This window comes from Mus pahari, chromosome 1, assembly GCF_900095145.1.
Source record: "Mus pahari chromosome 1, PAHARI_EIJ_v1.1, whole genome shotgun sequence".
In the NCBI taxonomy this organism is placed as follows: domain Eukaryota; kingdom Metazoa; phylum Chordata; class Mammalia; order Rodentia; family Muridae; genus Mus; species Mus pahari.
The window spans coordinates 71,729,770-71,752,380 of NC_034590.1; the positions used below are offsets into that span (position 1 = coordinate 71,729,770).

At 51.9% G+C, this 22,611-nt stretch overlaps 1 protein-coding gene across 1 annotated transcript in view; it reads right to left on the reverse strand.

The window, feature by feature from the left end:
- Positions 1–8,079: 8,079 nt before the first annotated feature.
- Positions 8,080–22,611, reverse strand: part of Arhgef17 (Rho guanine nucleotide exchange factor 17) — a 58,625-nt gene continuing 44,093 nt past the window's right edge. The window contains exons 3-21 of the mRNA XM_021191408.1: positions 22,255–22,437; positions 20,126–20,242; positions 19,828–19,920; positions 19,520–19,696; positions 19,183–19,233; positions 18,819–18,928; positions 18,629–18,714; positions 18,054–18,172; positions 17,539–17,752; positions 16,993–17,066; positions 16,330–16,529; positions 15,851–16,152; positions 15,203–15,452; positions 14,882–14,968; positions 14,486–14,553; positions 14,092–14,240; positions 13,144–13,318; positions 12,790–13,059; positions 8,080–9,501 (exon numbers count right to left, since the gene is read on the reverse strand). Of these exons, the coding sequence (XP_021047067.1) occupies positions 9,305–9,501; positions 12,790–13,059; positions 13,144–13,318; positions 14,092–14,240; positions 14,486–14,553; positions 14,882–14,968; positions 15,203–15,452; positions 15,851–16,152; positions 16,330–16,529; positions 16,993–17,066; positions 17,539–17,752; positions 18,054–18,172; positions 18,629–18,714; positions 18,819–18,928; positions 19,183–19,233; positions 19,520–19,696; positions 19,828–19,920; positions 20,126–20,242; positions 22,255–22,437 (2,922 nt within the window). The 3' untranslated portion in view covers positions 8,080–9,304. The remainder of the gene's footprint in view (positions 9,502–12,789; positions 13,060–13,143; positions 13,319–14,091; positions 14,241–14,485; positions 14,554–14,881; positions 14,969–15,202; positions 15,453–15,850; positions 16,153–16,329; positions 16,530–16,992; positions 17,067–17,538; positions 17,753–18,053; positions 18,173–18,628; positions 18,715–18,818; positions 18,929–19,182; positions 19,234–19,519; positions 19,697–19,827; positions 19,921–20,125; positions 20,243–22,254; positions 22,438–22,611) is intronic.

Consider the following 22,611-nt stretch of genomic DNA (forward strand, 5'->3'; position numbering starts at 1 on the left):
TGCTCTTCAGATGCATCCCTTGGGGCGCGGCGGGGGTGGGTGTGTGTGTGTGTGTGTGTGTGTGTGTGTGTGTGTGTGTGTGTGTGTGTGTGTGTGTGTGTGTGTGTGTGTGTGTGTGTAAGAAATCTGGTCTTGTGTGATGCAGCGAAAAGGTGCTTGAGACATGAATGCTGCTCAGATTCTGTCACCATTGCCTGTGTAACTAGAGCCACACCTGCCATTTCCTGGGAGTAGTCTTTGGAATTGGTTGTGGGTAAGAGCACCCTCAGTGTCTAGGATGAGACCCAAGCTGGTTTCTAGAATCCCCCACTGTAGCCGCCTGCGGCCACACTAACTGGGTTCCTGAGTGGAAAGCAGGAGCTGTATGGGAGAAAACGGCGAGAGAAACGATGGAGGCCAAGACATAATTTTCTGTTCAAGGCTTCAAAGTTTACTAAGAGTCCTGGTCTCCTGGCCTCCCGGCCCCTTCTTCTCCTGTCCTCCACTGGACACTGTGATGGCTGGCATTGATGATAGAAGAGTGGGACAGCTGGTGTTAGGGAGAGGAGTATCACTTGTCCTACCTACTTTGGGGAGGAACCAGCTACCCTGAAGGAGGGGTTATTTAGGCCAGGTTCTAAAGGAATTCACCAGGTGAGTATTCTTTATAGTCTCTCTTATTAGCTAGGTGGGGTGTTCCCTCCCCCAGCCTTGAAGCACGCTGACTTTGGCCTTGCTGCTACTGGAGCATGAGACCGCCTGGGGTGAAACCTTCCGACTTAGCTGGCTCTATTGTTCTACACCTGCCTGCTCTTCTCCAAGACACTGCTACCTGCTGAGAGACTCTTGAGATAATCGGGAGACAGCATCTGCAGATCGCCCACAGGTTCGGGACTGGCACCAAGAATGGCGGGGGATGGGCCGGGAGGCCAGGAGATCAGGACTTGGGAGGCGGAGGCAGGAAGCTCCTGAGTTCCAAGCCAGCCTGGGCTACATATGGAGACATTATTTCACAAGCAAGCAAACACAAAAGAGTGGCCAACACTATGAGACATCGTTGCAGAAGCCAGGGCACTAGCCACTGCATTCTTGCCTCTATAAACTGGGCCCCTGTGTAGTATGGTGTGTCGGTACTAGCAGTAGCCGCTCAGCTCCCACAGCCTCCTCTTCCATTACCTCTCCCCTCCCCCGGCATCATTCAAAGAATCTAAGGTGGCCAGGAGAGCAGAGCCAAGAAGAAACTCGGACAGCACAGAAGAACCCAGTGTTGGAGACAGAGGCCAGGCTGGAATCAGGATAATCACAGCTCACGAAAGAGGTTGAGGAAGGTAAATATGTCTATTGGAAATGGGTGGGCTGGTAAACAAATTAAGTCATAGAATTTGAGCCACAGAAAGGAAAGGAAAGGTCGGGTCCCCAGAGCTTGGGAAATTCCAGGAGGAGAACTGGACACCTGAGAGAAGAGAGGGAGGGGAAGGGTTTCCATTTCCCTGGGCTGAGCCCAGGTTTGGGGACAGGACAGAAAAAGTTCCAGGTTACCGGTGTCAAAATCATGAGCCCAGCAGGTCTAGTGACATGCGCTTGTAACCCCGGAGCTCTGAGGGCAGAGACAACCAGATCTCTGTGAGTTCCGTGCCAGCCTGGTCTACATAGGGAACTGCAAGCCAGCCAAGGATACAAAGTGATACCCTGTCCTGGAAAAAAAGAGACCCAACACATTCAATGTCAATTGTGAAATCTGGGGACAGGCCCAGAGCCCCACTGGGGAACAGTGAAGTGCTCAGTGTTGCCTGAACATTCTCTACTTCCGAGGTTTTTTTCCTCTTTATTGAGCCATCACCATGTATGTAGACTGAGTTGGCCTCAGACTCACAGAGACCCGCCTGCCTCTGCCTCCTGCCTGCTGTAGCAGAAAAGTAAGTTTCACTGTGACCATTTTCCTCAATTTTACTTTGTTTGAATTTTCTATTATATTTTATGCATATAGCAATTTGTGTGCATATATGTCTGGGCACCACTTGAAAGCCAAGTGCCCAAGGAGGCCAGAGGAGGGCGTCTGAAATTATACACGATTGTTAACCTCCATGTCAGTGCGGGGAATTGAACCAGGGTCCTCTGGAAGAACAGTCAGTGTTCTTAACCCCCCGAGCCATCTCTCTAGCCTTTATTTTTATTTTGTTTATTTGCTTATTTATAAACCTAGGTTTTAGGGACTGAACTCAGGTCACAAGCATTTTACCAAGCAAGCCATCTCTCAGGCTTTTTTGAAATGTTTTATTAGTATAATATGGACCTTCTGTATCCCAATTTTCAAATCCCAGATAATGATATTTCCAGTACCACATAATAGTCCAATAGGGATGTAGGCTTTGGACTCACAACTAGTCTGACTTTCCCAAGAAGGCGCGGGCCCATCTCTACTGACAACTCTCTGAGAAGCTCTGCCAGTATCCACCTCTGAAAACTGGGCCACCCAACCCCTGAAGGTCACTCTCAATCTCTGTGGAAGTCACCTTCACAGCACAGGTTCCCAAGAGTACACATGTCCCTTTCTTGCACCCTGGGTTCTGAAGGAGCCTAATTATTATTTACTGCTGGTAGGACTTGCTGGCTCTTTGTCTAGCTGACTGTGACTCCCAAGTCTTTCCCAACAGGAACCCTCCCCAGGAGTCTGGAGGCAGAGAAGGAAGGGTGACAGCCACACATTTGGGGCTGGCTTTTGATGCTGCTTGGAGACTCACTCAGCTCCAGAGCAGACTCAAAATCATAGGTTCTCTAAGATTCTGGCATCTCAAGTGACCTCACCAAATCTTGGCACTCAGTCCGGAGTGCCTCAGAGACTATCTCGTGTACAGCCTCTCACACTGCAAGCGGAGAAGGCTGGTGCTCAGCAAGTTGGAATGAGTTTTCATAGTGACCCACAGCAGGGGAGGAGCTAGGGACTACAAGTCCATGCCTGGCTTGTTGAGGTAGAAATCTTGTGTCACACTTCCAGAGCTACCAGGATATGGTTGTTTTGAGAAATCTTTGAACAGGTGGCTGCAGGCGCCCCCTGCTGGCTATATTGAAAGCCAGCCTCCATCTCCAGTTCCAGAACTGCACTGGCAGCAAATGCTGCAGAATATCATCAAGTCCCTGGTATAAAATGAATAGAATGTTTGTACGGTCACTGTCCAGTTCCCCACATACTTTAAACTCTCTCTAGATTACTTGTGATACACAACACAAATGCTGTGGAAACAGTTGTTATATTATTTAGGGAATAATTATAGGGACAAAGTTTGGACCCTCTCAGGACAGATGTGACTATTGTAAAGTCTAAAATTTCCATCCACTAGGTATGGACTCAAGACTTTAATCGTAGCATGCAAGAGACAGAGGCAGGAGAATCTCTGTGAGTTCAAATTCAGCCTGGTGTATATAATAGGTTCCAGGACAGCCAGGACTACTTTCTATATAGAAAGACCCTATCTCAAAACAAAACAAAACAAAACAACAACAATAATAAAATTTCCATCCATAGTTAGCTGAGTTGGAAGATACGGAAGTCATGGATACCAAAGGCCACCACTAAAGCTACAGGCTTAAGTTTCTTTTTTAATTTATTTATGCATTCTATGTATGTGGGTGTTTGTTTTTTTTTTTCTGCATGTACATCTGCGCAACAAAAGAGAGAATAGGATCCCATAGAACTACAGACAGTTATAGACAGTTGTGATCCACCATTCGGGTGCTGGAATTGAACTCAGGACCTCTGGAAGAGCAGCCAATGCTCTTAACTGCTGAGCCATCCCTCTAGCCCCCACGCTTGTTTCAATGCTCTGCTCCAGCTAAGTAAGACTGGGATCCAGAGCTGGGCGGGTGCTAAGCTGGGGCTCTCTGTCCAAGGACTCACTTAGCTCAGCCTGCATTTAAGTCTAGACCCTAGGCCAGGTCTGGAACCACGCTGGGTGGGATTGTGTCCTGACACTCTCCCTTACCAACCCCCTTGGAGGCCCAGCACTCTCAGCTATGTCTGTCTTCTCTGGTCTTGGGTCCTCTTGGCCCACCTGATTGTGCTCAGGAAGGAAAAGGAGAGGGCTTCCTCATGCCCTGTGGGGTAGGAGAGTCCGAGAGGGATCTGGAGCCACGAACTGACTATAGGCCGTGGGGCTACGTCTACCTAGGTCAGACGTGCAGCCCAGTTACTTGGACAGATCAAGGGTCTTGAGGTCCCGGACCATTCCTGGGAGGGACGTAGCTTTGCTGAAGTGTTTGAGGTTAAGCGGCATAGAGGAGAGGAATAGGGGAAACTGAGGAATACATGCTTTGGTGTCACACAGATAAAGGTCAAGTCCTAGCTGTCTCAGTGACAGGCTGGGTAGCCTTAAGCAAGTGACTTGATTTCCCTGAGTATAGTATCTGCAGAGAGCCATCAGCTTCAAGAGGGACACTGGAATCTGGAGCTCCAGTCTGCCCCCTCCCCCAACACACACACCTTCTCTGCCTCAGCCCTTGCTCTGGGCACCTTCCCAAAACACAGCATCTGGGGCTCTGCCTACATTTATCTCCAAACCTGCTCCCTGGCCTCCTCTGCAGGTCTGTCCTGCACTCTACCCCTGACCATGCTTGGATGCCTGTCTACTTGCCTGTGCCCATCAAGGCTCCTCACTGGCCATAATTGAGCCCAAAATAGCACTTCCCCTTGCCACTTCCTGCAACCATCTTGTGGCTTAAGGACAGAGAGACAGAGGTGGTGTTTGGCAAGCATGCAAAAGATGTGAAGGGCTCTCAGAGGTCAGTGGGGTGCACAGAATCAAGAATTTGCCTCCAGGTACCAGAGAGCAGAGGCTAGGGCTGGTTTGCTCTCTAATCCTTGGGTACCCCCTCCCCTCCCCAGGCTCAGCTCAAGACTAAGACAGGGCCTTAGCCAGACTTCTGCTGTCCTGCCAAGCTCTCTAGACCTACAGACCAGTGTGATGAGGATTGCCCCAAGTGTGGGCCTTTTGACTCTTCTCATCCTAAGAGACTTTTTCTGACTTTTCTGACCATGAGAAACTTTCAAGCCTAGAGTCTGTTCCCTAGTGTCAACCCGGCCTTTCTGTGTTCACTAGTAAGTCCTGGTCCCTAAGTTTCACCGTCCTTAAGAGTCAACCTAGCTAAATTCTGGCTTTGTCTCTAGCCTGCCGGAGTCCGCAGAAGCAGCTCTTTGAGCGGATAGTCTTTGGCTCCGACTCACTCTCTCCTCTGGGATCCAGCAGGAGTTACTTCTCAGAGCAGTTTGAATGTGAGACCTAGATGTGGCTCTGGCCACGGGACTCTTCCAAATACCTGTGCGGCCACCTCCTTCTCTCCCACAAAGTATCAAGACCTGAGGGTCTGAGTCCAGTTCTCATAGGTGAATGACCTTGAGGAAGAAGACACTGAGCCTCCACCTCAGTTTCCTTGTCAGAAGGAAATAGTGGCAGCAACCTTCCCGGACCACTTTAAGGATCCGAGGAGCCCAGCTGTGGCGTTCAGCAAGCAGCCAAAAGAAGCTGAGTTTACAGTTCCCTAGTATGGAAGGCCTATAGCTCCGAGATGTGTCTCGGGCAGAATGCTTGCCTAGCGTGAGAACCGCCCTGGGTTTGATTCCAGCATTAAATAAATCAGTTATGGTGGTACTCATGTCTAATCCCAGCGTTCAAGGCAGGAAGATCAGAAGTTCAAGGTCATCCTCAGCTACAGACACTGCTTCAAAAAACAAAAAAAGACATACAGCTGTGTCTCACCTGGATTCTCCAACGTTTATTTCATTAAACATGAATTCAACATTTATTGAGCACTTATTGTACGATGCTTGCTACAGCAAGTAGGCTTAGGGATGAAGCAAGAGAACACACCCTGCCCTCAGAGCATCCGTCCTAGCTCCCTCAGCCTTCTCTCGTCCTACCTGAACAACAGGCCGTTCACATCAGGCTCTTACGCTTCTCCTTGCATCTTACACCCCCTCCCCTGCATGTTACACCCCTCCTTGCATATTCCTGCTTCACACCAAACCCTGGTCCTGCGTCCTCTCACCCACAATCATGCCCTTTAAGGCAGTTCTCTATGCTGTCTGGGGAGACCACACCCCAGTGTCTCAAGCCTGGGTGGCCATGAGTATAAGGAGAGCTGTTGGGGTGATAGATGCCTCTTGGCCATTCTATACACCCACTGAGCTGTACACTGTGTACTTCCTCATACAAGTGCTGTAGATCAGTGCCTCCCAATAAACATACTGTACCTGGGTCCTGGCTAAGGTTTTCATTTAAATGGCCTTCCGTGGGCCTGTGCCCCTGGAGAACTATAATGAACAGCCCAGGTTGTAATTTTTCCAGGAGCCTCCCTTGGGGATGAGCCTGAGGCCTGTTCCCTCAGGACCGCCCTACTCACAGCAAACTGGCACATGCTGAATGCCTGACCCACACGGGCACCTGTCCTCAGGCCAGCCCATGCCCTGGCAGGCTGTTTTCTCAGTGGCTGTGCCATGTGCCAGCCCTATTCCCAGTGAGGATAGCGCAGACCCAGCCCTGTGTATCTAGTCCTGAAAGTGAAGTCTGCTTTGAGCCTGTCTAGGGTCAGAAATCCTGGAGTAGCAGAAATGGCTGAGGGTGACAGCCACTGTCAGAAATGCAAATAACTGGATTAGTGGCAGCAGGGAGGAACCTGAGGAGGGCCTTCAACATGTAGATCACTGGGCTCTGATTGCCAGCTCAGGTCTCCAGACGCAGGCACCATTTAGATTTAAGGGCCAGAAGTGGCCTCTTTGCATTCCAAGAAGTATATGCACTAGCCAACCATCCTGTAGAGGAAAAGAGGTTATCAGGGCCCGTTACCAAGAAGGAAATAACTCAGCCTGGTTGCATGGCTGGTATCAGACAAGATTCCAAAGAGCAGCTGTTCCGTGCAAAGCCTGTGTTCCTTCCGTTTCATCCTGAATTCCACACGGGCACAACCATCTCCTCACAAAAAATGCTGCTAGCAAGATGTCCTCTACACATCCTGTGGTGTTGAAGACCCAACAGACCCGAGGGATGCATGTGAGTTAATAAAGCACACACCTACACTTTCTCCTTTTTTCTTTGTGTGTGTGTGTGTGTGTGTTGCCATGTAGAACCATTGTTTTGAAATGGGGAAGGGGTTTCACCATGCAGCTCTGGCTTTCCTAGAATATGCCAGGTGAATTCAGAGACTCACTGGCCAGTGACTCTCAAGCGCTAAGATTATAGGCACGTATCATCATAACTTCTCTAAGCTGGCTTTGAACTCAAGAATACCCTGCTTCAGTTTTCCCACATGCCAAGCATAGTCTGTCAACTGAACTATCTGTTCGGTGCAGAAACAGACTTTCTTTTATTGAAAATGTATTATTTTGTGTGTATGGGTGTTTTGCCTGCACGGGGGTTTGTGGCCACATGCATGCCGTATCCCTGGAGACCTGGAGGGCATCTGATTCCCTTGGGATTAGAGTTATAGATGGCTGTGAGCTGCTGGGGACTGAACCTGGGTCCTCTCGAAGAGCAGCCTGTGCTCTTAACCACTAAACTTTATTATTGTTCCAGTCCAGGAAAGTGAATTTTTAAGTGACTTGTTTGGGCTACCTAAGCAGATATGCGGCATAACCTGACCTCTGCTGTGAGGGCCACTAAGTCCCATGGGGACACCATGGTGTGGGGGCTCTTGGCCCCTAGAGAGCAGCCCCATGTTGCTGGGCACTTAGATTCTTTGCAGTCTAGTTTAGTGACACATCTCTCTGGGCCAGAATCAGACAGACTTGGGTGGCACCTCTGTGGGACAGGAACTCTACTTCCAAGCCCAAACCCAGACTGACTCGAGAGCTCTAGACTGACACGCTATTGATACGCATAGGAGTTGTAAGGAATTCTAACATTCAGAATTCCTTGGTTCTTCTAAGGAGACTGAAGCCCAGATACCCACAGTCTGCCCGTGACAACACAGGTCAGTGTCAACCCCATCACCCCAGGACTTCTTTATCTCCTCCCTTTGGCCCAATTGAATCAGAGTCAGGGAGCCCTCGTCCTTGGGGAGACAGCTGGCAGGAGGCCATGATGGCCCAAGGCCTGGGGGAGTCATCATTTGGTGTTTCTATTTATTGACTCTTTAAATTTCATCATCTGAGGAGAGTTAAAACAAGGCTGTTTGGTAGCAAGAGAAACATCATCTAAGACCACAGTGACCCACCCACCCCAAAGAAAAACAAAATCAAACAGAACAAACAAACCCTATCTGAAACCAGACCTTTGGAGTTGTAGCTGAAGCAAGGGGCTGAGGGTCAGGGTGGCTCCCTGCAGCCTGGCGGTGAGGGACGGCCTTCTCAGTTAAAAAGGTTATGTCTAGCCCCTCAACTCTGGGGGTGGGGGTGGGATGTCCTTCCTGAAGGGGCTGCCCTTGGCAGGGTGAGTGTTTAGAGAGGGACTCAATTCAGTGGTCAGAGAAAGGAGACTCATAGGTTCCCACAAGGTGACCATCGTGCCAGTGCATGAGACATGGGGAGGCAGGAGCTGGGGCTTGAGCCTGCTGTGAGGACTGAAGGCCCTTTTCTCTTACCTGAGAAAGCCCGGTCCCAGACCTACCATTGGGGACCCTCAGGCATCACCTTGGAAATGCTAACCCCTGGGGAGCTCTCCAGTGAGAATAAGGAGCTGACTGCTTCTGAATTAGGATGGCAGCGCCACCAGGGAGGGCTGGAACTTATGTTAAGGGACAGTGTCTTAGTGCCCTGAACATGCAGAGTGAATGTGAGTGGTGTGTGTGTGTGTGTAACACACAGGCATTGCTCCTTCCAGGACGACTTGGTTAGGGTTCCAGGGTGGCCTCTCAGGCAGGGACAGGCTTTTTCCCTCCTGTCTTTTCCTCACATCACGTCCTGCCCCAGGTCACTGCATAAATAAGTGCTTTGGAAAGTACTCATATAGAAAGTAACATAAATACTGTACATAGGAAAGGGTCTCTGCCCCTTAGCCTTCGCACTGCCCCACAGAGCTCTCCACATATTGCACACGGCCTCCCCAGCCCTGTGGGGTCCAGGCCTGGCTGTGTCTTTGGTAGAAGCTTCAGGGACAGAGGTCCTGGGCAGCCCCCACATCTCTACCCTGCTCCCAAAGGGGAGCGCTAGGGTAGGCAGTGGGTACGAGAGGCCTCGGCCTCGCTGGTGGCCTTCTACCAGGGATGCTTCCACAAAGATGAGACAGAGTCCACGTGGTCTGCCCCTGCTCGGACATTCTGCTCAAGGTCTGCATGTGGCCTGGGAGGAGACAGGCTGAGGGCAGGTGGACAGGTGAGTCCTGGACCACAGAGGGCAGGCTCACACCCGCCACAGGAGCAGGTGGTTTGTGCTGTCATCTCGGCCCACGGTCTCGCTGCTGCCACCACCCCCGCTGCTGAGTCGGAAGTCCTCAGAGCCATCACCACCACTGATAACCAGCATTTTAGGCCTGGCTGAGGTGGGGCCTCGGCGCCGAGGGGAGTCCCGGTGATCCAGGGATGGCAGCTTCTCAGGGCCTGGGGAACAAGGGCAGGGATCATTAACCTGAGGCAACTTGTAGCTTCATGTCCTATCATTGCTTGAACGTCTACATCCTACATCCCAGGAAGATAATAAGACACACACTTCCTGTTAGCCAAGATTTTCCATATTGAAAGAAAAGTCTACTTGGCAATCACACTTCTTTTTTTTGGTTTTTCGAGACAGGGTTTCTCTGTGTAGCCCTGGCTGTCCTGGAACTCATTTTGTAGACCAGGCTGGCCTCGAATACAGAAATTCACCTGTCTCTGCCTCCCCAGTGCTGGGATTAAAGGCGTGTGCCACCACGCCCAGCTCAGCAATCACACTTCTTATGCCTGTGTGTGTGTGTGTCTGTGTGCCTGTGTCTGTGTGGTGTGTTTGTATGTGTGTGCACGTGCACACGCGCACGCATGCTTGCTCCTTAGACCAGGCTGGCCTAGCGCTGCCTCAGCCTCCTGAGTGCTGGGACTAAAGCTTTGTGCCACAGCCCTCAGCTTTCTACTGTTTTGGTGTGTGTGGGGGGATTTGAGACAGGGTTTCTCTGTGTAGGCCTGGCTGTCCTGGAACTTGCTCTGTAGACCAGGCTGGTCTTGAACTCCCAGAGAGCCTCCGATTTCTGCCTCCTGAGTGCTGGGACTAAAGGTGTGTGTGAGCACTGCCTGCTGCATGGATCTACACCACCACTACCACCACCACCACCATCATCATCATTATTGCATTTATTAAGAGTTATTTTATGTGTGTGTGTGTGTGTGTGTGTGTGTGTGTGTGTGTTTGTATGTACTGGAGAGCCACCCGATTTGAGTGTTGGGAACTGAACTTTGGCCTTTTCTTTTCTTTTTCCTGAGACAGTCTCTCTGTGTAGCCTTGTCTGTCCTAAACTCCCTCTGTAGACCAGGCTGGCCTCGAACTCAAGAGATTCCTCCTGAGCGCTGGGAGCAAAGGCATATGCCAACATCACCTGGCTAATAGACCTTTTTCATGTAAGCAGTAGGTGTGTATCATGTAAGCAGTAGGTGTGTACTCTGGAGACAGCTAACAAGCTTAGCATGTTCACAGGGCAGGAAAGGTCTTTGCATGTACACTGCTCTGGATCAATTTCCAAACAAAAACAAAGCCTAGAAAAGATAAAAAGAAAATAAACAACCCAGTAACATATGTGCTACACACATAACATATGCTCTGCACATAAATGAATATGTGTAGCCCTGGCTGTCCTGGAACTCACTCTGTAGAACAGGCTGGCCTCGAACTCAGAAATCTGCCTGCCTCTGCCTCCCAAGTGCTGGGATTAAAGGCGTGCGCCACCATGCCCAGCTGTGCTACACTTTTATGTACTTTTTATGGCCTCACAGTAGGTCTGTTTATACCTTGGACATGTGAACATTGTGACTCGTTGCCAGTAAGATGGACACAACGTCCCTTAGTGATAAGGGTTTTTTTTTTTTTTTTTTTTTAGATTTATTTATTTACTATATGTAAATACACTGTAGCTGTCTTCAGACACTCCAGAAGAGGGCATCAGATCTTGTTATGGATGGTTGTGAGCCACCATGTGGTTGCTGGGATTTGAACTCTGGACCTTCGGAAGGGCAGTCGGGTGCTCTTACCCACTGAGCCATCTCACCAGCCCCGTGATAAGGGTTTTTTAGTCCCATTGGCCAAAATTCATTGTGTAGTTACATAAAGAGGACGTATATGTGCAGCAATAATAAATATGGAAAGTGGCTAGGAGATTGATGTCATGCCTGATTAGAAAGCACAGGCTGGGATGGGGTGGCTGGAGACAGTTCAGTCTGTGAAGCGTTTGCACAGAAAACCTGAGGACTTGAGTTCATATCCCCTGCATCCATCCAAAGCCCGGAGTGCAGTGGGTATGTGTCTGTAAGTCCAGTACTGGGGAGGCAGAGACAGGAGGGTCCAGGGGCTCACTGGCCACTCAGCCTAGCCTACTGTATGAGCTCCAGGTTCAGTAAAAGGCCCTGATCTATTTTTAGAAAAGGAGAAGGAGGAGGAGGAGAAAAAGAGGAAGGAGGAGGAGAGGGGAGGAGGAGGAGGAGAAGGAGGATCTAGAGAGATGGCTCAGCAGCTAAAAGCAATGGTTGCTTTCATAGAACAAAGTTCACCAGGTGGTGGTGGCACACACCTTTAATCCCAGCAGTTGGGAGCAGAGGCAGGTGGATCTCTTGAGTTCAAGGCCAACCTGGTCTACAGAGTGAGTTCCAGGATAGCCAGGGCTACACAGAGAAACTTTGTTTCAAAATAAGAAAAAAAATTTTAACTGTAAACAGCAAGCAGGCAGGGTGTAGTGGCAGCAGCCCTGTCTGCCGCAGGCTTGCTATATCCTGTTCTCTTGTCCATGATTTAGTCTTGTGTTTTACTCATCATGGCTCTAAGAGCAACAGGCAATGCCATTTATAGATACCGTAAGGCAGGCCCTGTGGGCTTACACCATCCAGGTTTCTGTAAGTGATCTATGACGCACCCACAGCATTGAAATCATCCAAACACACAGCTCTCAGAACATGAGCTATTGCTATGTAATGCATAATTGTACCCGATGCCCCTTCCCAGTTAATGTGGTTCAGCTATTTTCTAGATCCACACAGGGCCCACGTTAGGTTCTACTGACTCCTGAGTCTTAGTTACTTCCTCTTGGCAACAAGGTTTCTTGTCCTATAAAAGCATTGTGACCTCTGAGAAGTAAGTACCTCATTGTCCTACTGTTTCGCCTTCTAATCCTACTTCCTGTCGTGTGTGTGTGTGTGTGTGTGTGTGTGTGTGTGTGTGTGTGTGTGTGTGTGTATGATTCTCTCTTCTCTTTTCTGGTGCTCTATTTCCTGTTCTGGACATCACTTCCTGAGCCCATTTCCTGCCCTGTACCTCATTTCTAGCTCTGCTTTACTTCCTGATACATTTAAGAAACACACACAACAGAATATATTTTCCATGGATCTCTCTCCCTGATTAGCTTATAGCTCACTTCCTGACTCCTATGACACTTCCCTGGACAACAACTTCATACACACACATGCATGCACTCAGGGGCCACACACACAGACACACACACACAGACACACACAGACACACAGAGACACACACACACACACACACACACACACACACACACACACACACACACACACGAGCACTCACACAGTCTTATTTGAGGGCTCTGCAGCCTATTTCTTATAAAGGGCTTCACTTCTAGTTCTCTGCCTTTCCACCCTTCTAAAGCCTCCCCTGGCAGAGCCCCTGGATGGGAGTGGAACGTGCAGACCCACCTGTGTCTGGGGGAGGCGGTGGGGTTGAACATAGAAGGTTGAAGCCTTCAGGCAGCTGGACTGCAGCCAGGAAGCGGACGTGGCCAGTGTGGCCCTGGCACAGGCCAGCTGGGCTGAGAGGTGCCCGTGGGCAGCTGACGGTGCTGGGAGAGGTGGGTATAGTCAGCACGACCCCGGCACTGGTGCCCACCCACAGCAGCTCCGCACACACCAGCAGTGCTGTGATCCTCAGGCAGGCTGCCTTGTGCTGCCGGATGATGGCGTCTGAGCCTGGGGAGGGGGGAAGCAGCATCTTTGAGCCTGTAGGCTGACCGTGTCAAGGCCTCCCCCAGGATGGGAGTGGGAAGTCAGTACCTGCCAGCATCCTGTGCACAGGAGGGGTGACATCTACCTCCGCCAGCTGCTCAAAGGTGTCCGGATGATAGAGACATACATGGGCACTACCTTTCAAGGTCACCCACACACCCAGGCTGGAGTCGACCATACAAGCCACACTTCGGCTGGAATCTTGCCCCACGTGGAACGTGTGCTGTAGGGGAGGAGGGCAGAGACCAGGTGGTAGTCGGTAAGCCTCCCAGGGTTCTCCTGCCTGAGCCCCACCCTTGCCCATCCCACACACAGCTCCCCACAGACTTCTCTAGATACCTGCCCAGACTGAGAGCCGAGACAGTCTTAGTCCTGGGTCTGGTTGATCAATTTCAAAGCCTGCCCACTTAATCCTCAGGAAGTTAAAAGGGGTGCCCTTTCCCTATGGCACCTGAGTGACTAAAGTTCGTGTGGGGTTAGACCAGTCACTGGTCTCTCCCTGGATAGATGGGTAAGTATAAGCCTAGGAGGAAGGTCACACCCTAAGAAGGCCCATGGTCACATACCAGACTAGTCACAGAGCCAGGGCCTGGCCTCAGGCTTTAACCTTCAACTCATCGAAACCCAAGGAAACCTGTGGCCCCTAAGTTCTGCCCAAGTTTCTGGTTTACGAAGCAGGACTAAGGACCAGAGGCTTACAGGAATGCCAACATCAAGAAGGCCCCCTGTCTCACAAGGACCGCAGTACTGCACTGGGAGGGTACAGCAGGAATGGAACTGAGGAATCCTAACGTTTACGGGACCTTGCCTTCTTCCTTACTCCCTAGAGTACAAATGAGGACCAGGGACAGGTAGAGACTGGCCTGGTAAGAGACAGGACTTAGTCAAAGGTCCTAACACCTAGGCTAGATGCCTCTCTGTCCCTCTGGTCTTATCTGCCTCTCCTGTGACCCCAGCTCACCCCAAATCACCCATTCTGTCCCCCACCCCCGCTACCTCCAGCTGCAATGTGTCAGGGCTCAGGACAAGGACCCGGTTCTGGCAGCCACACCACAGCCGTCCACCCACAGACACCATCTTGGTAATGGGGCTCCCCTGAGAACCCAGGGTCATCGATTTGAAGTTCTGGGGATCCCAGAAACGTCCTAGAGAAGGAATGGGTTAAAGAAAACATAAAACAAGAACTTTAGTGCGGTCCTGAATTGAAGTCTCAGTCTTCCCTGAAGAGGTGTGGATGTTCCCACTTATAAGAGAAGATATGGTGGGCGGGGGGGCTAGGAATTGCCCAGAGCCTCATATATGTCTAGGCCCGTGGCTCAGAAGTTCCCATTTACCTAAACGAGAGCCCAGTTACCACCGAGGGGCAAAAGCAGGTGTGTGGGGTGCGTACCTGCTTCCCTTTGGTAGACTACCAGTTCTCCATTGGCCAAAGACACGAACACCTGGTTATTCAGATACCTGAGAGAAAGGAGACAGTGAGGTACCTCCCAAAGACTGAGATGGGCATCCCAGGGCCAAGCAAATCACAGGGACAATGGTTCTGTGCCTCAGAGATCACCCTTTTTTTTTACTCTCTACTCTCAATGCTGGGGGAACCTGAAGCCGAGAAGCCACACTGACACACCCATGCCAAGAGTTTGGAAGACACACAGCTGGCCTTGGTCCAGGCCTCTGTTCTGTATCTTCCTCAGAAAAGGGGGGCCAGCAGAGCTGGGGCTGAGGAACAGAGGCAGCCTACGAGCTGGCCAAGACGATTCTGGGTGGGAAGGGCAACCCGGGGCCTTACAGGATGCAGGTCACGGAGGCAGCGTGTTGGAGCTTCATGCTGTTCCTGCGATCACGGATGCTATCAGAGGACTGGTAGACGTGGACACTGTGGGTTAGGGGAGCGTCTGTGACAAGTGGTCAAATCTCCCAGCCCCAGGTGTCATCCCTTCACCTGGCTCCACCCTCTCTGCCTCCACCTCCTCTCCACCAGGCACTGACACAGGTACTAGTTCTCTTGGGTTTCAGGCCCTCTGGTACCCGCAGCTGGCGGGACCCCGCCCCGCGAGACTAGACCCAACCCCCACACCCTCACTTCTGCTTTGGACTCCCCTGCCCCTACCAGCCATCCTCGGTGCCCAGCCACACGGAACTCTGGTAGGCCTCAGGGTCCACGCTCAACAGGTCCTCAAGGCTGCCCCTCGTGAAGGAGCCACGGCTGGAGCGGCGAAGGGCTCTTCCATCCATTGGGCTGGCACCACAGGGACCGCCTGGCCCAAAGGAGCCAGAGAGTGACAGGAAGCCAGGCTCTTGCTCTTCCTCAGAGCTGGTCGTCTCTGCCGTGGCCTCCTTGGAGCTTGGGGTTTCTTCATCTAAAGGGACAAAGATCTCTGTCCCTATTCACCTCCACCGGGCAGAGATCTGACATCTTTCTATGCCTCAGTGTCCCTCCTGGCCACATCCCTCCTACCCCTGGTCCCTGTATCTGCTAAGGCCTTTCCCCTGCTCACTCTTAGCACTCACGACAGGTTCCCAGGCCTTGCCTGGCTATCAAATCAAGTCTAGCCACATCTAGATGGAGGGACTAGCCACTCTACCCAATACCAGTCTTCCTTAACTGTACTCCAAGGTCTCCAGGACCCGACGTGTCTGAGTCTTCATATTCCCGTCCCCCCACTTGGTAGAAGCTAACACCTAGTGAACCGACTCCAGCCTTTGCCTCCTCTGGTGTCTCCTCACTCGCGTCCTCTCAATCCCCACCCACACTCACTACCAAAGCTGGAGGAAATGGTGGATTGGCTGGCTTGGCTCTGCAGTGTCCCGGAGGGGCTGGGTGAAGATTCGTCGTCAGAGTCGCTGTCAAAGGGCACCAACTCGGGCTGGGGGTCACCCTTGGCAGGGCCTGGCTCCATCTCCAGGCCCGATCCTGAGATGGAAATGTGCAGGCAAGGCTGAGGCCCTGGCTCAGCCAGCGTCGCTGCCTCCTCCTCAGCTGTGGCTTCAACATCTAGCTCTGGCCCAGTGGACTCCAGTGTGGTCTCTGGGGGGTTCCTCAAGGGCTCTGGCTGCTCTCTAGAGGCAAAGGGAAAAGGAACAAGGGATGCCACTAGGAGGCGCCCGAGAGAGCACCCCAGTCCGACCCCGCCCACGGACAGCCCACCTCCCAGCCCCGCCCATCGCCAACGGGTCAACATTCAGTGTACTGGGCCAAAGGCTAGTGGCATCGCAGGTTCACCACCAGGGTCTTACCGCGGGCAGCGAGGTTGCAGGCCTGGCACCGCTCCGATACAGAGGATGCGGGCAGAACAAACAGCGATGCAGGCCTCCACATCTGGTTCCGCCCTCAAGCTTAGCAGGCACACCTGACCTACGTAGCCGTCACTGTTGCACACCCAGACCTCTGGCGCCGGCTCTGGGCAGCTGCTGAAGGTGGGGGCAGCACACGAAAACTGTGGGAAACCCCAATGGACAGGGAAAGATGAATGGTAGAATCGTGTCAGGACCGACCCCGGCAGAACAGAGGGGCGGCAGGTTTGCATACATCTCTATACCATGCTACACATCAGTCAAATGCACTATGCCTGACAGAAAAGTCGCCCAAACCTGTATGTACACATACATGTACTCCGAATAGGACCATGAATGTATGCGTTTAATTAATATGTGACTCTGGTCCTATTGGTTAGGTATGAAAGCTCATACAGGTGTGTGAACTAGACTTCAAATCTACGGCCTGTGAACATATGCCCATGCCCATGAACGTTACACCTGCAATGTGCATGTGTATATACTCAAACATGGGGAATAATCACAATGCTTAAAATACATATGTGAGACGGTACACAGAACAAATCCTCATACACATGTAGCTTTGAACAGACACGTCTACGTGGCCCACACGCACACACACACCTGCATGCCACTGCGAGTTTTCATGATAGGGATGGCCTTCAGGAACTCAGGGTCTAGACAGCTTTTACTGGATGCTGTAGTAGAGGAGACAGGAGTTACACCCTGCTTAGCACCCACCTTCCTCTGGCTCTGGTCTCTCCCCATTCCAGTCTCCCTAGGGAGGGCTGGGTGCCAGCTCTGCTAGAATGAGAGGCCACTGATCGCTCCGCTTGTGTTTGGCCTTGGTTTTCCTTCCTGTACAGTGAGTAGCCCTGGATCTCTAAGCTGTACACGTAAGAACTCTCCAGGACTCAGCTGAGTCTATACTGAGAAAGAGGAAGGTCTTGGTGGTTCAGGCCTATGCTGGGGTCCCTGTCCTAAAACGACTCTGTCCAGGAGATCCTCGCCCCAGGGAGAAGCTGGGAGCCAGAGCTAATGCCCAGCCTGCTGTTTCGCTGTGGAAGTCTCAGTTCACCCTCCCCACGGGACGCTGGAGGACAGGAGGACAGTTCAGAGAGTTCTGCCCAGGGACTGTGAGAGAAGACACCGGCATGAACCCCGGCTCACCCAGCTTCCTCTTGGCCTCATCAAAAGCCTGCTCAAAGCCCAGGCGGGCATCGGGGTGGGGAAACTCAAAGATGTAGGAGTCGGTGCCCTCGGGCCGGGTGGCGCACAGCTCCAGCTTGGTGGGCGGGAAGGCGAGAGAGTAGCACAGAGCCTGCTTTTCTGACAGGTCCCGGTGCATGGCGGCCGAGAGATCCCTCAGTGCGTCATCCAGACTCTGTGGAAAAGAACCCGGGCCTCAGGCCAAGGTCTCGCCACATGGGCACCTGCACCGAGGGGACCTGTCTCTCCCCTCAGACGGTGGAAGGCAGCCTCCTCCTGCCACAGACAGGGATGGGCCTCTCTCCCCCTCAGACCCCGGACCTGTCACTTCCCTTAAGTGGGAGCAAGACTATAATTTTCCCCTTCAGATAAGTGACAGGACCAACTGCTCCCTCAAGCAAAAGCCAAGACTGTCTGTCCCTCAGACAAGGTCAGGGGAAGTCCCAGCCAACACTGCCTTAGTGCAGGGCACAGACCTGGTGGGGGAAGCCGAGGCTCTCAGAGAGCTTGCTCATTTGGCCCAGGGTTGCCAGGTCCTCATCCAGGCGGCTGATGGCCTTCTGGATGGTCTCCCGATTGGTGGCTTGAGACGCCCCTGGCAAGGACAGAGGAAAGCCATGGACACCTAAGACAAGGTCAAGCTTGGACAGACACACTTCCCTTAGTGCACAGTCTTCTGCTGAACACTGGATGTGTCTGGCAAATGGAGAGCTTCCAGACCCCAGTTCTCAGAAACAAGATCAACAGGTAGCTTTCAGAAAAACAAAACAAAACAAAAACAAAAAACAAAAAAACAAAACAAAAAAAACTGGCCTAGGCCTGATTGAGAGCCACATGGGCACAGAACGGCCAACCTTTGGAGAACTTGCCAGGGCACTAAGAGGATGACTTGCACGGATACATGGATCTGGTTGCATGGAAACTAACCTGGTTCTTCAAAACCAGCCCCTCATATGGGATGAAAAATGAGTCGCAAAAGCAGAGAAACCAACAGACAGGCAGCCAGACTCGAGGGAAAGCCAACAGCAGAACCCCTCTCTGACAGCCTCACCCTTGATGATGTCTGTGTCTTCCAGTGGCAGCTTCCACAGCATCTTGTATTTGCTGGCTGTATCAATGACGCTGGCTGCTGTGTACCTGTGGGTAGCCAATGGGGTGCTCTGGCTGGGGCAGGGAGTAGAGCCCGAAATAGATCAATGGCTCTCCTGCCTGCACCACCCAGCCCCACCCTGGCCACTCACAGGCTCATGGAGCTGCGCCTCAGAGAGCCTGACTTCCGTTTCAGGGTGGTACAGACAATGAGGTCTGTGAACAGGAAGAGGGATCGGTCCTTCTTGCCTCCAATTGCCTTCTGTAGGGTCCAAAGTGGCATTCAGGCTGAGTGTGCACAGTCTAGAGGCCGACCTATAGTACTCTAGTGCCCCAGGAACAGCGAGTCCAAGGGAGGGGTGAGGGCTCTCCCCCACTTATGTGGAATTGGGATTCATGCAGGGCTCCCATTGTGTGGTGGTTGGGGAGCAGGAACCCGAGGGCAGCAGGTGCCAGAGAGTGAACTTGGGTGGGTTGAAGGTATTTGAAGGAAGCAGCCAATGGGAGAACCCTTACCACTTCAATCACCATCTCCTGCCTCAGGAACCGCCGCAGGGGGGCCTGGAGCTGGTGGGGAGGAGAGAGCTAGTTATTAGTCCATCAACCCTGCAGTGGCCGGTTGACCACTCTATGAACGATGTCAACCAGAGCGACATCCTGTCCTCGCTTACATCGCTGGGCTGCCAGACAGGGACACAAGGTCAGACAGAGGAGGAGGAGAACACAGAAGGGTGGGGCGCTGTGGTCACAGAAGCAAGCCGACCACAGACCTGGACGTGGATGGCCACAATCCGGGTGACAGATGAAGACACAGACAGGGACAGGATGGGGCACGGCAGGGTGGAGCACGTACATCCTCCATGCCCTCGATGTGGGCTTCGATCTCCTGCAGCACACGGGCATGGCGCTCGGCCTCCTCAGCGCTCCGCACACCCTTGTTGATGCGCTCTGCCACCTGCTTGATGTTGCGCTGAGCATCGAGCAGCAGTGGGTGGTCGGGGTGGTCTTCCGGTGTGTGCTTCAGAAGGTCCTGGGGTGGGGATGGAGAGCTCGCGAGAGACCATGGTATAGGCATCGTGGAGGACTTTCTTTCCTGCCTGGAGTCTGAGAACAGACATGCTCCGCCCCCAGGCCTCCCTGCCCAGCCAGGCCCGTGCTTACCTTCACCAGAAGCTCATAGCGTGGGATTCTCTGCACAGGCTTGATCATGAGGTCGGACAGCGCCTGCTTTTCCTTGTTCTCACGCATGCTTTGCTGAAACCCAAGGCAGAGTGGAGGGAGTTCCCACGTGAGGACTGACACGTCAGGAAGAGACACGCTCCTAGCCAAGTCCCTCCAGGCGAGCCCAAGGGCAGAGGCTGACACACTTGCTAGCACCAGTGTTTTGGTCAAGAGCTCCTGGGATGCCCAGAGCTAGCCTGACGTGAGGTTATCGTCACCCCTACTCCAGTCCACGTACCTCCAAGAACTTGAGAAAGGCTGGCCTGGCCTCCTTAGCTACACGCACAGCATCCTTTGCATTGAGGAAGTTATCAATATAGGCGGAATAGATGTTCACCAAGACGTCTTTGGAGAACTGTGGGTGAGGAAGCAGGTTAGGCGGGCTCGGCGTCACCCATGTCACCTGTCCTCACCTGTCCTAGCTTCTGTCTATTTAACTTGAAATGGTCGGGCAGGTCTTCTCTGTCTTTCTGGAAACATATGCGTGTTGCATGTATGACACGTGACTGAATGAGCAGGTGTGTGTGTGTATATACATATATGCATACCTACATACAAATACATGCGCCTAGATGTGTGCTGAGCCAAGACCTGTTGGCTGCTGCTGTTATTTGTTTGTTTATTGTTTGTTGTTATTTGTTTTCACTTCCAGACATCTATCACCAGGTCTTCAATCCCATTAAACCAGCAAGGTAGGCCTCAGACCTTCCTAGGAAGGACATTATTCTAGCTTCTGGGACTCTGCCTGTGCAGTTCGTTCCTCCATGAGGAACCTCTCTCTCAGACCAATCAACCCACCCTTAGCACTGAGCTGCACCCTGCTTTTATGGAATGTGCCTGCTGCCTGACTAAGGGGCTCTCGCCTGGCAGAACAAAGCCTGGCTCAGGACAGGGTTCACACTGGTGGCTAATCCTGCTGGTTGGCTGGTGGTAGGTGCTGGTCGGGGGTGGGGTGGAGTGGCTTTCCCTCAAGGGAGGACAACTGGGTTCCTGTCTCAGCTGCACCAAGGACAGGCTAAGATACAGATCTTGGAGTCCCTGATTCTCTAAGACGCCAACTGTTCCGGTCTCTGGACAGGGCAGGGCTGATCCTGAGCCGATGAGGGAAGGCCTGTCTCGTGGAGCCCCCTGTCAGCCCACAGACAGCAGCCAGGTCCAGACAGAGGGTGAAGGCAACAGCACTTAATCCTACCTGGTGGCACCAGTTTCCAAGGATCAAGGACAAACTAAGGCCTACGTAGGTTAAGAAGGCCCCACTCTGCCTCATAAGAAGCACATTTTTTTTTTTTTAAAGATTTATTTATTCATTATATGTAAGTACACTGTAGCTGTCTTCAGACACTCCAGAAGAGGGCGTCAGATCTTGTTACAGATGGTTATGAGCCACCATGTGGTTGTGGGATTTGAACTCAGGACCTTCGGAAGAGCAGTTGGGTGCTCTTACCCACTGAGCCATCTCACCAGCCCCGTAAGAAGCACATTTAAACAAGCTCACAGCCCAAAGGTGAAAGGACTCTGTTTTTGTTTTTGTTTTTTAAGGACATGGTTTCACTATGTATCCCTGACTGGCTTTAAACTTGCTATGTGGAACATTTCTTCTTTTTGGCTCATGGAATTTTCTGGAAGGATTCTCTCCAGTTTTGCTTTTGTAACTATGTGGTTTTAAGTTAACACTTAATTTGAGTTCAGCTATGATTTATCAGTCATCATCAACAATTCTTGGGAATTAAAAAAATGTAACATAAAAGTTTTTTGAGTATAATTAAATTTATATAAATAAATGCCAATTTAGGAAGAAGCAGTACATTATGTTTGCAGGAATTTAATAAAATGAAATATTTGTTTGTTTGTAGGTTTTTTGTTTCATTTTCTTTTGTTTTGTTTTGAGACAGAGTTTCTCTGTGTAGCCCTGGCTGTCTTAGAACTCCTCCTATAGGCTGGCCTTAAACTCAGAGATGCCTCTGCCTCTGCCTCCAGAGTTCTGAGATTAAAGACACGAATCACCACCACCCAGCTTTGTTTGTTTGTTTTGTTTTTGTTTTAAACTTTACTTTTGTGGCTCTTTGGAATTCAGAGCCACCACTGAAGGACCATGAGGGGCTCACAGGAAGCTGTGGCTCCTGGGAGGAGGAGTGTGGCAGGTGACATGCAAGGCCAGGGTCATAGGATATATGCTATGCAGGATAATGCCCAGCATGCAAAAAGCGCCGGAGGGTAGGAACCACGGTTATTAAAAAAGGAGCCAGAACACGGTGAGCATCAATGTCACCCATCTGGGCACGAGGTCCAGGTCTGCAGCAGTGCCAGCTCCCCGTCCCAGTCCCACTCAAGGTCTCCGGCTGCAGCCTCCGAGGCAAGGACACTCACCGACTGGACGAGCAGGGCTCCCACCTTCTGCTGGGCGTGCCACGTCTGCACGCAGTGCCGCACCTGCTCCAGGAACTGCTCATGGTGCTCCAGGAGCTCGGGGATCTGGTCGAAGATCTCGTCCACCAGAGACGGGTCGCACAGCAAGGAGTTCTCCGGCTGCTTCAGTGGCTGCATGTAGCCCTGCAGGACGCACGGCGTCAGTCCATCTCCTCCAGGGGTACCCTCACCTCACCTGCACCGGTCGGCACCGGGAATCACCCGGGCCTGCAGCTCAGTGACCTGGCACTGCGCCTACCTGGTTAGTCCAGGGGCTCAGCAGTGGGAGGAAGACTCTGACCCCCAATGCTACCTATT